This window comes from Erythranthe guttata, chromosome 7 (genome assembly GCF_056151865.1).
Source record: "Erythranthe guttata isolate IM_541 chromosome 7, IM_541, whole genome shotgun sequence".
Lineage (NCBI taxonomy): Eukaryota > Viridiplantae > Streptophyta > Magnoliopsida > Lamiales > Phrymaceae > Erythranthe > Erythranthe guttata.
The window spans coordinates 12,614,666-12,626,827 of record NC_142539.1 but is presented as its reverse complement, the minus strand read 5'-3'; the positions used below and the strand labels follow the sequence as shown (position 1 = coordinate 12,626,827).

Genomic DNA, 12,162 nt, shown 5'->3' with positions numbered 1-12,162 from the left:
CATTGATTTAGGTGCTAGCATTAATCTTATGCCTTATTCCACTTACAAAAATCTTGGGTTAGGTGAGATTGAACCAACGGCTATAACTCTTCAATTAGCCGATAGGTCTTTAGTTTACCCAAAAGGTATTTTAGAGAATGTGCTAGTAAAAGTGAACAAATTTATCTTCCCTGTTGATTTCGTTATACTTGATATAGATGAAGATAGGGAGATACCTCTTATTTTTGGTAGACCGTTTTTAGCCACGTCGAAAACTCTAATTGATTGTGCTAGTGGTGATCTTACAATGACGGTGCATGATCAAACGGTCACATTTAACGTTTTTAGCGCTAATAAAAATCCATGTGATAATAATGAGTGTTATGCTATTGATCTTGTGGATTTTACAAATCATGACGATTTTGACGCTTTGATCTTAGACCATGGGAAAGGATCTTTGAGTGCAGGAGATGGTGGCAGAAAAGATAGTCGGACGGAGCAAGCTTATTGTGCGAGCTCAATTTCAACTCCGCCGAGAGACAGTCAAAAGAGTTGGGATGATAACAATGATGAACGTGCAAGGTGGATGTGGCCACCTAAAGAACCAAACGAGAATTATTGGGGAGAGGAATTCAATCGCAAAGTGACTTCGGTCACGTTAGCTTGAACAAAGAAGCAGACAAAGTCCGGCTGAAGACTGTAAACTTAGCGCTTCTCGGGAGGCAAACCGAGCTTTCGTTTTTCGTATTTTATGTTATTTTAAATTTTTTTTTTTTTTTTTTTTTTTTTTTCGAAAAAAAAAAAGAGTTTCCGGGGCACTAATAAGAAGTTTTTATTTTTCAGGGGCCTAATTGCAATTATTCACACGGCCGTGCAAGAAAAAGGCAGGAATCTCACACGGCCGTGTGGGATTTTGGAGCAGCTACTGGACAAAATCGCAATTTGGCGCGGCCGTGCGGATTTAAGGCTTAAATCTCGCACGGCCGTCCGAGAGTTCAAGGGGCTACTGCCCAAAACCGGTAATTGGCGCGGCCGTGCGGATTTCAAGCTTAAATCTCGCACGGCCGTCCGAAAAAAAAAATTAAAAAAAAAAAAAAATTAAAGGCCGAGCTTTCGGATGATGAAGAGGATGGTGATGCTCATGCGCAAGGTGGAGTTGGTGAGCAGCCTGACGATGGTCCCGACGCTTAAAAACAGGTGTTTTCTATCCTTAAACTTCGGGCGAATCACATTGAGGGCAATGTGAATTTTAAGTTTGGGGGTGGTTAACTATTTGTTTATGTGCGCCTACTTTGTGTTTTATTTTTTCTAGTTGCATGCTTTAGTTTTTGTTTTAGTTGTCGTTTTTTTTTTTTTGAAAAAAAAAATAATAAATAAATAAATAAATAATTAAAGAAAAAAAAAGAAGAAGAATAGATTAGAAGGGAGAAATAAGGACTAGTTGTTGAATTGTGTTGAAAACTCGATCCATTGCCTCAAAGGCAAAAGTGTTGACGTGTGAATTTTGGAGAATCGAGTTTATTAAAGTCCCTAGAGGTGAATTCATTGTTTCAAACGCCTATCTTTCAAATTTTGGCGTAATCACCTCAATTCAAGAAAATTAGCCACACATACCCATATTACCTACCTCGGACCAAAGAGCCTAACAATTGAAAGCCACAAAGTCCCAATGATCCCAATAGCTTAATATTCAATATTAGTTGAGTAGAATAATTTGGTGAGTATTTGGAGTCAAATATATGCATGTAAGTATAAATTCTTTCTATTTTTAACTTGCAAATATTGGATACTTGAAGCAATTGTATGTATGATTTGTGGTTTTTGGTAATAGTGAGTGACTAAGTACCGTTGAATGTTAAGCTTGCGAATACCTATGAATTATCATCATAATTGCAAGTTCTGCAAACGCGAAGTTGACCAATCGATCTATGTAATGAGATGTATAGTCGTGGTTTGTGCTTTTAAATTGATTTTACTTGAGGACAAGCAAAAGTTCAAGTTTGGGGGTGTGTTAAGTGTATATTTTTACACTTAATTGTACCTTTTAATTGGAGCTTTTGGTGGGTTTTAATGATAATTGGTGCTTAAAATGGTTGTTATTTGTATTTTAGGTGCAAATTGAAGAATTGGCAACTTATGGGGTGAAAACTGCAAATTCGGAGAAAAAGTGGGCCAAAAGTGAAAAAATTAGATTTCTGAAGAATTGAAGACCGCGCGGCCGTGCGGATTTCAGCGTAAATCTCAAATGGCCGTCCGGATGGTCGAGGTGGCGCAGTGAAGGAAGTTTAATTACACAAGGAAACCCGCCCTATTATATTTTTGCACCCTATTTAAAGGCCAAAAGCACACAATTAGAATCATCTTTTATCTATCATCTTTTACCTTTAGTTTTTATCATTCATCTTTCTACACGCAATTTAGGAACGGAGCAACGAAGACGAAGACTTGACGAATCTTCTTCATAGTTCTCCTTTTATTTTTATTTTTCGATTTTCATGAACTTTCGTATTTTTATTATGTTTTTCGTAGAGAACATGAGTAGCTAAGTTTTTATTCTAGGATTTTGTTGGAACCCTATGTGGTAATTCGAACCTCTTTTTCGACTTTTATGCAAGTTTAATTCTTCGATTATTTCTTCTATTTTGATCGTATTTAGTGCATGAGCGTAGCTAACTTATGTTTCTATTAGTTATTGTTAGAATTGATTGACAGATCGTTTTAATAACTAGAACAGGGATAGAAGAGCCTTCGAGTAGTTTTCACCGGATGAGTGTGTTAATTGCATGTATTATCGTAGACATACAGATAATACCTTAGGTAGCCGTTTACGAGACTTGTTATTTAATGCTTTATTTATACTAGGTTTGCATAGACATATAGTGAATCTTTTATGAATAATAGGCTTATAGCACAGCGACAGCAGGTTATGAGTAATTTCGTGTCTTGGGTTAATAATCGGGAATCGTAACTTGCATGATAGGAGATTAATTGGGTGAAGAATTATCACATAGGGGGAAGATAAAATCCTAGATCCGTTTTATATTGATATTTTCTCGTGTTTAATTGCTTTCTTAATTAGTTTAATTTATTTAGTTAATTAATTTGACAACCCTGCGTAGGCTGAATAAAAATCATAATTGTTAGGATTTGGTACTTAGGATTAAATAATTTGCGTATTCCCTGTGGGATCGACATCCGACTCTCACGAGTCTACTTTACTACTTGTTTGCGATACGTGCACTTACGTGTTGGTATTTAGCACCCAACAGATATCATAGTAACATATTTATTTATTTTGTTCAAAAGTCGTGATCTATTTGTGTACCTAATTGGTTTAATCCACCTTTAAAAAATATTAAAATAAAACAATAATCAAGAAGATATGATTCCTTTATATGAATCACTACAATTTGATCAAATGATCGCTTGTTCCTCTTCAAAGATATCCAACAAATTAAGGAAGTTATGATTTGGGAGGGAGCTTGTATTGTACCAACAACAGAACTAAACCCGAGTATGCTTAAACATGGGTCGGTTTTGCTAAGTCGTAGAAGATGATGTGCATAATGCCAAATCAAGTATGTGAGAAGCCTACTCGAGAAATGATGAATTAAATATCACCAACATAATCTTTTCACCGTCATTTCTTCTAAAAGTTTAAATGCTAAAAATGATGAGATGGGGAGTCGGACTTGTGTTTGTCAGCCAAAGTCGCAGGCCATGCATGGAATTAAACATAAGAGATGGTAATATAATGCAATCGGTTTTTTGAAATGGTAAACAATCATATACAAAAAGCCTAAGAAAAGAATTCTTTAAAGAAAGATAAAGAATTTGACATAAGAGATGTTTATATATAGTATAGTCGCCTACCGTTAGAACCATATAACCAGAATATCCGGAGGAACTTAATACGAAGTCATGCCTTTGTCTCTTAGAAAACAAACTCGATTTGTGAATACAAAATATGAATGATATATTTATAAGAATCACGGGTGGTTAAAGAAAAACGTGTGCATAAGATTGTAGTGTTGTTATACTAAATCATGCACCTTGTCAACAAATTTTTGCGATGTTCTTGTTGTAAGGGTAAGAAAAATGTATCGAAATGTGGGTATATATATAGACAGTAGAAGCTTTTGGTATTTGTAGGTTGCACAACTTTCTTGGTTAATGCTTTAATTTATTTTCTCATTAATACCTAAGAAACCGTGAAACTTTTTGTATTTTCTTTACATTTGGATGCAGTCCATATATTTCTTTTTTAGGAATGCCAAAGGATGGCAGTTATTTCATTATTAATAGTTGATTGATTCTGTCCATTTTGTGTATGGAAATTTCATTTGAAGTTTTTTATTTGTGAAACTATAGTTGAATTGCATGTTTAATTGTGTTAATGCAAGGAAATGATGAGATGTGAGTTATAAAAAGCACTTATGAATTGTCGGTTACAAAAAATGTTTGTTTGAGTTGGGAAGGAATTGAAGATGTTAAACACGGTTTGTTGGTTCTTGCAAGATAATTTTACCATATTAGCCTCAATGTAGCACTTGTTCAAAGGGGCTTTTTTGGACAAACAAAAAAGGGAAGAAACTTCATCTAGTATTCACACTTTTATAGGTAGGATAGGAAGGATAGGATAGATAACCAACGGTAAAAAAATCTAATAAAGATTTAGGAGGTATCATGTTATAAATTACAAAACTGTTCAACAAATTTTCCTGATTTAAAAGAAGAGCATTACGGCGAATAGGGGTCCTGGCTGTTTTGGCAAGTTCGAGCTCGTGATTGAGTCTATTTTGATGAGCTCGAACTCGAGCTCGTGCTCTTCGAGTTTTATATAATTTTGAGTTCGAGCTCGAGCATGGGCCCATTAATTTTATGTATTTTGTTTATTAATATTATTAGACTACTATAAACTTTAATATAAAATTCGAAAAAGAAAAATGAATTGTAATTTATTTTGTTAATTACTTATATGAATTTATTATAAAATTTTATAATTATATTCAAATAAAAGAGAAAAAACTCGTGTGCCGATTTACGAGCTGGCGAACAACTATAAATAAGCTCATTGACCAAATATCATTAGGAGAGTTGATATATAGCATCAGCTATTAGAGTAGAGATATATAGGGTTCTAATCATGTCCCTCCCCTACTTCCCCAATTAGCGACATGATTTGAAATTTTTGAAGTATAGCATATATAACAATTACCCCTTAGAGTATCAATTGAAACACTTGCTCCTCAAACATCAATTGTTTTGTATATTAAATTTCAAAACATATAATACGTTTTCTTAATATAATAATACTATTAGTATATGTCCACTTTTATTGGATGGAATAGTTCAAAATAATTCAAATAATTTATGAAAAAATAAATTGAAAAATCAATGCTATTTAAAAAAAAAAATCTTTCTTTGCTAGAATAAATAGAGTAAATTGCAAAAATATCCATGTGTAATCTCTAAATAGCAAAAGAACTCTGTGATAAATAAACTAGCTAAAACCCCCTGTGAAATTTAGTCAAAGCAGAAACCCCATGGTTGAGTTCATGTGGCTCACTGGCTGGATGTGCGGTTGGTAGATGATTTTTGGACGTAAAATGACAAAAATGTCCCTCAAAATGTATTTACATGTATATATATATTTTTCCTTTTAATTTGATTGGTTAGAAATTAAAATGTTATTAAAAAAATATTAAACAATTAAATTGAAAAATTATTCAAAATTTGGTAATCAAATTAAGTATAGATTTTTTTAAATACAAAATAAAGAAATACATAATAATGAAATTTAAGTTTTCTTTCGATGTAGGAATAATTTAAAATATATACATAAATTATCTGATAATAAAAATAGAAACAAAAGACCCTATTGTACTTTTCTAACTAAGATATAACAAAAATAAAATAATTAAAATATTTATAAATATAAGAATTAATTGCAAAACCTTGGGGGTATTTGTGTCTTTTTATATCAAGTTAACACTCAAATGAATAATGGGCTAAGTGTGTTATATAAATAATTTTATAGAGGGTTTTTGCTAGTTTATCTATGGCATGGGGTTTTTTACTATTTAAAGATTACACATGAGTATTTTTTGCAATTTACTCGAATAAATAACATAATAATCTCATCATTATTGGATCATTTAACATTAACTAAAATTATATTATTGGAAAAAAAATCAATATCAAAGTGTTACAATACATGGGGTGTACTTTAGGATGTAAAGTGTAATTAACCCAAAAAAAAGAAAAAGAAGAAAAAAAAAACTACGAATGAGCTCATTTACACCCTTAAGAATATGTATAGACGACATATAGGTTCAATCTCCTACATACAATATTACACGCAGGGTAGACCCAAGGTATGTCTTGGTGGGGACGGGGGCGCGGACCCAAGGTAAGTCTTGGTGGGGGACATTGCTGCAGGAAAGATTTTTTTTACCTACTTTTTATTATTTTTTTAATATTTTATGTTATTTATCTATTACTTTATATACTTTAGCCCATTCTGCAAATACGTAGCGTTTAACTCTCAGCTTGTAGATCTTATTAATTAATCACGAAAAATTTAGATTGGCTCGGTTTGCGTTATATTATGTAACGTTTTGATGCGTGCATGCATGATTTGGACTCTATTTCATTATTTTCTGATATGGATTGTTGCTCGTTTCTTAGTCTTTTTTATTCCCTTTATGTGTTTTTTGTGGTGTTAGTGTTTTAAAGGTAAACAGGTATACAAGAAGGAATAATGGGTGAAAAGTACAAGTTCCGGAGGTAAAATAAACCTTTGGAGATGATCCGATTCTAAAGGCATTGGAAAGCTATGTGGCAGGAGTAAAACTCTTATTTCAAGACTATTTAAGCTAAAATCGAGCAATATAATTGTACAGTTTTATATCTAATTAATCGGTCTTAGATCCGTTCAAACATAGATTTTTGATTATCCTATTTTATTATGGTTTTTTGTATTCCACAAGCATATTCTATTGATTTCTTGAGAAACATGAGTATCGATTTTTTTTTTAAATTACAGTTTCATTGAAAATCTTTGAGGAAATTGTCGGAATAAATTTCAATATTTATGCAAGTTCGATGAAATATTTATTTCTTCTAACCTTGATTTTAATTTATACATGAACTAGTGTTGAAGCGGTTGACGATTGCTTTGATTATTATTAGAACTACGGATAGAAGAACATCCGAGTCAAATTAATCGGATTAGATGCTATTAGCATGATAGGATAGACATATTCCTTTATTTCTCGTAACACCCTCATATATCCCAAATCGGGACATGTGGGATTTTGTGTGAACTTATAAACATGCCTCCTATTACTACTGGATACTAGTACATTCCACGAACTTTTGGGGATTGGCTTGTAATAGGCATATTGTGGACCGGATGCCGAGTGGGTCCGTGAATTATGCGTGTCAGGATTACAATTCATTGTGACGGCTGATTTGATTAACTTAACGTCCCAAACTAGTATATAATTCACCGGCTTGCATATATAGGGGAAAATGAGATCATAGTTCATTGTGACAGCTGGTTTTAATTAACTTAGGTACAAGCAAACTAAACTCATTTTATTTGCTTGGATGAACATAAGTTGTGACAATTTCGATACTTGGAAGTAGAGAATAAAATTTTCTTTCTGTGGATACGATATCCCGACTTTAGCTTAGGAGTCTACAGTTACTATATAGCGATGCGTGCACTTGCATGTGCATTTTCCAACAATAGCTATTATATATTCGAAAAGTCTTTGGAACTATGTTATATATATTTTCTCCCTCCAAAAAAAAACCTTGCATATTATTGGACAATGTAATTTAATATTATAATATTAGAGTTGAGCTTGTTTTTGACATCTTCTTCAAGTGTGGATGTCCAGTCTGCAATTCCCACAAAAGTTGTCAAATGTACTCTTACAAGAATCTCGATTTCTTTTTACAAAATATTCCCTTCATTTGTTTATGCTGAAGTTGACTCGGCCGGTTTATTTGATATTATTTGTTGACACATACTATTATGTCACTATCCCCCTATATAAGATCATGAATTTAATTATACCATCCTTAATTTCCTACAAGGACAACCAAGAAACTTAGAATTGTCCGACACATTATAAAATTTTCAAGAATCAGCAATTTAATCACACCGAGAAACAAGAACAACGAGAGTGAAAAAAAAAAGGAGAAAAAAAAAGCATAGATAAACTATTTTAGTAATTAACGATGCACAGAGGAGAAGTAACTGAAGGTTTCCGAGCTCGCAGAATGATCTCAACTTGCATAAAGGACAACGACGAAGAGCTATCGTTCTTCCGGAATATTCAAAAGCGCGAGAAAGAACAAGTTGCTAGCCTTCTTCAGCCTGTTTCTGAAGAATTTGAAGCGAATGGTGAGTCATAATTATTTAATAGTTCGTATCAAATACACGCGCACACCCACACGTAGACACATTTTTTTTTCATTCAAATAAGTGTGGTGAAGTGTAGGGAACTATGGGCTCTATAGAATGGAATCGAGAGGAAGAAAAGGGGCGGGATTTGATACTGGAAAAAATGACTACAACTGGTAAATCTATGCTACACCCGTTGAAATATTTGAATTATTGTTTGGTTAAATATTTATTTTCATTTTTAACATTTTCGAAGGCTAAAAACCCCGCCGGCAACGCCTCTATTTCCGTCACTTGAGATGGAAACAAATGGGCAAGAATTAGTCATTCAGAGGGAAATACCAATCCTCCAGCCTCTTTCAAGGGTATGTTTTCGAATCATGATGTATAATCAATCATATACATTTTTTAAATAAGCAAATTATTTTTTTTCCGACTTTTGATCGAGTAAACTTCATGGTAATCATCGTGCTATAAATATTGGCAAACACCCTGTAATTCAATTTTCTTAAGCAAATTACGACTAAAACCTCATCATTTAGGTTGTTGCATGTTAAAAAAAGGCGTCATAAGAGGTTTTTTTTTTTTTTTTTTTTTAAGAGAACGGAGAATAGTTTAAAATTTTGATAAAATACAAGAATTATATGGTGTACACTTCACCGGGTGTAACATCTAATCAACGTAGATTCAATCGTCATTCGGTAAAAATAAAAATAAACAAAAATACCAACATTCTAAACCAATTATATATATGTACTACATGCAGTTTGCAGGAAATTCACAAGGCACAAAAACAAGTAGCATAATATCTCCAAAATCGAAGCCAAAACTTCCGCAACGACACAAGACCCCAAACGCTAGGCCAAGTATATCACCGTCGATCGAAAACAAGAACATGAAAATCCCACCAATCATACACTACAACAAAAAGTACATGTTGGGACACTTTTTTTGGGATATTATTTAGTAAATGTCCCATAAAATAGATGTTAGGACATTCCCTATGATGTATCCCGAAAATGAAAGTTAAAGGGACACTTCAAAATAAAATACATTTTTTTTTGAGAAAAAAAAATAATAAATATTAAAAACTTATATTCACACAGTTTGAGTTCTTACCCTAAACCCGTTTGGGTCTTCTCTAACTTCACAAATTATCAGCCAAACTCAACTTCTCTTCGACGGCATTCCGTGATCTGAGGTAAATCTCTCTCTCTCTCTCGCTCTCTCTCGCTCGCTCTCTCGTCCCTCTCCTCTTCCATTTCAATTTTTACTCTTAATTCAGTTATTTGGATCCTAATTCTAAATCAGAAACGAAGCGTCTGCGATTTAATCAATTTAGGCATATCAATTTTTTTTCAATTTTAATTCTTCCTAATCATTACGAAAATTTTGTTGTAGTGTGTGTGCCGCTTGAAATTGTGTCTGCTTTCAATTTCTTGTAGTTTCCAATGGTAATGTTTCAATTTTGCGTAGTCAAGGGTTTAGTTGGTAGCTTTGTTTCAACTGTTATCTTATGTGGGCTCTCTGCATTTCTTTTATAACAGATGAAATTGAAGTCCTATGACTGTTCATAAAGGGGAAGGCTCGAGGGAGAGTTATCTACTTATGGAGTGGTAACTTAATTTTTAAATGATGAATTATATATTACATTACAGTTTAAGATAATCAATGATGAATACAAATTGTTATAGGCAGAGACTTTTATGGCTTTCATCATTCAAACAGGGCCATGATGGGAAATAGGGGCAGATTTATCTCTCTTTTCATTTTGTTTGTCAAACCTAAGTACAATTCCAGCCACCACCAGTAAAATAAGCAAACAAAACAAATTGGAAAGTCATTTTCAAGAGTTCCATTACTGGTATTTTTTTTTTCCTTTAATCCCTTTGCTTATGATAATAGTATTACTATGTGAGATTTCAGAATATTCATGGCAAACTAAAATTATTAGCAAATCACATAATCTTATAGAGAAATTGAAGGACTTTCTACGTTTTACCTAATTTAATATTAACTTTGTTTCTTCTTAGTACCTAACGGATCTACTTGCATCTAGCACGAAGTAATAAACTTGCATTTAGTATTCAAGTATATTGTTATATTTATAGTTCTTCATATTTAGTTGTTACATCATAACATCTATTTCCAGCTTTCCAACGAATTTACTTGAAGGAGTCGAATGAAGGGACGAAACAGAGGGTGTTGATTTAGCACACTGTGGGAAGAAAACAAACTTTGGTAATTGCTCATTTTTCTCCAAAAAATCTTCTAGAGTAATATTTTGCCTCTTCTAGTTTATATCTTATTCTATGTTAACTGTTTTTCTTTCTTTTACATACTTAATTTTCTAATCATTCGAAGTGTGATTTTTTTCCAACTTCTGCAGATTTGTGTTTGGTGTTGGCGTCATATTACGAAAATGGTTAAGAAAGATGAAATTGAATGCATCTTCTTACAACAAGGATATAGGATTCTTGGAATGATGGCAAAATATGAAAGTAAGTACAAGTGATTTTAAATGTATACCTTAAGGAAACTTTTTGTCTTTTAACAAGTTTAGTGTATTGTACTTTCTAATTGTCCTATGTGTGATATTGTAACAGACTGATTTTAAAGATTAGAATATGGAGAAAAAGCTAGACTCACGAGGGAAGAGCAAACCTTGAAAGGAAGAAAACAACTTGGCAATGTGCGAGTAGTTATCCGGACGACTCTTGTATTAGTTGTGAGCGAGTTATCCACATGACTCTTGTATATGTTGTAGGTTGCAACTGAATATTAGTTGTGATTTTGTTGCCATCTCATCAGACTAAATGTAATTGACTGGGAATTTTAATGATTTTATTTGAGAACATGAATTATGTTCTACTATCACTATATATGTAATATTGGTGGATTTGTGCTTTGATTATAAGGTTGTTGGATCAATAATTGTCATTTTATTTTTGTTTATAAATGTCCTAATATAATATTTTATAGGACACTTGATTTTATCATTAGTTTTAGATTGACATTTATAAGTGTCCTAATATAAATTTTTGAGACGCATGTAAATATCGCATATATGTTTGAAGGCACAAATAAGTGTCCCCAAAAAGTTAATTAGTATATACGTAATTTAGATTTTGGGACACTTATTTGTATCTTGTAAGCAGGTCAATAAGACGTATTTAAGTGACCCAATAAGGTATGATATAGGGACATTTTAAGTGTCCCCAACTTAATGCGACACACATACATGCGACACTTATAATAATTGCCCCAAAAACTCTAAATGTCCCAATAAACACCATATTGGGACACTTTCCTGTGTCTCGATAGGGACTTTTTGTTGTAGTGATAAATCAAAGAAAGTCAACCCCAAACGAAAAAATCCACCCGAATTTCCCAACATCATTATTAGACCTTTCAAAATTAAGCACGACGACCAACGAACCAAATTCAAGCATCAACAACCTCAAAAACAGAGGATTATCGGACAACACACCGCCTAATAATCTAAGAACAACGACCAATCATAGGCCAGCATCAACAACTCGGGGAAGATCAGCGAATCAAAATTATCTTCAGTTGGGCCCACAAAAACAGGACACGAATTCGAACATGAGAAGACAATCGTGCTCTCCTAGTGTGACAAGAGGTAGAAAAGTAGTTGACTCGGATAATAAAAGTCAACAACAAGTAGTTGGAAATCGAGGAGGAGGACAAGTGTTGGGGAGTAGAATGGTGGATAGGTTTATGAATGCGAGAATTAATTCGAG

The 12,162-nt window shown here is 33.1% G+C and overlaps 1 protein-coding gene and 1 long non-coding RNA gene across 8 annotated transcripts; both read left to right on the top strand.

Moving 5' to 3' along the window:
* The first annotated feature begins 8,232 nt into the window (after nucleotides 1-8,232).
* LOC105958099 (uncharacterized) lies at nucleotides 8,233-8,814 on the top strand. The gene is made up of 3 exons (XM_088820309.1): nucleotides 8,233-8,398; nucleotides 8,496-8,574; nucleotides 8,655-8,814. The coding sequence occupies exons 1-3, from the start codon at nucleotides 8,233-8,235 to the stop codon at nucleotides 8,812-8,814; spliced, it is 405 nt and encodes a 134-aa protein (XP_088676435.1).
* Nucleotides 8,815-9,462: 648 nt separating this feature from the next.
* On the top strand, nucleotides 9,463-11,332 carry LOC148769724 (uncharacterized). Of its 7 annotated transcripts, none has more exons than XR_016032048.1 (7): nucleotides 9,501-9,599; nucleotides 9,800-9,852; nucleotides 9,946-10,014; nucleotides 10,093-10,262; nucleotides 10,551-10,639; nucleotides 10,788-10,899; nucleotides 11,005-11,332. It is a non-coding gene; the product is annotated as an uncharacterized LOC148769724 (long non-coding RNA). The 7 variants fall into 7 exon arrangements; XR_016032049.1 differs by having other exon boundaries at nucleotides 9,502-9,599; nucleotides 10,127-10,262; XR_016032047.1 differs by lacking the exon at nucleotides 9,800-9,852 and having other exon boundaries at nucleotides 9,463-9,599.
* Nucleotides 11,333-12,162: the final 830 nt, after the last annotated feature.

Excerpts from the sequence above, each read along its gene's own strand:
- LOC105958099 (XM_088820309.1), top strand. The coding sequence starts at position 8,233 with ATGCACAGAGGAGAAGTAACTGAAGGTTTCCGAGCTCGCAGAATGATC. Across the intron at positions 8,399-8,495 it reads TGAAGAATTTGAAGCGAATG|GGAACTATGGGCTCTATAGA; the intron begins GTGAGTCATAAT and ends GGTGAAGTGTAG. Across the intron at positions 8,575-8,654 it reads GGAAAAAATGACTACAACTG|GCTAAAAACCCCGCCGGCAA; the intron begins GTAAATCTATGC and ends ACATTTTCGAAG.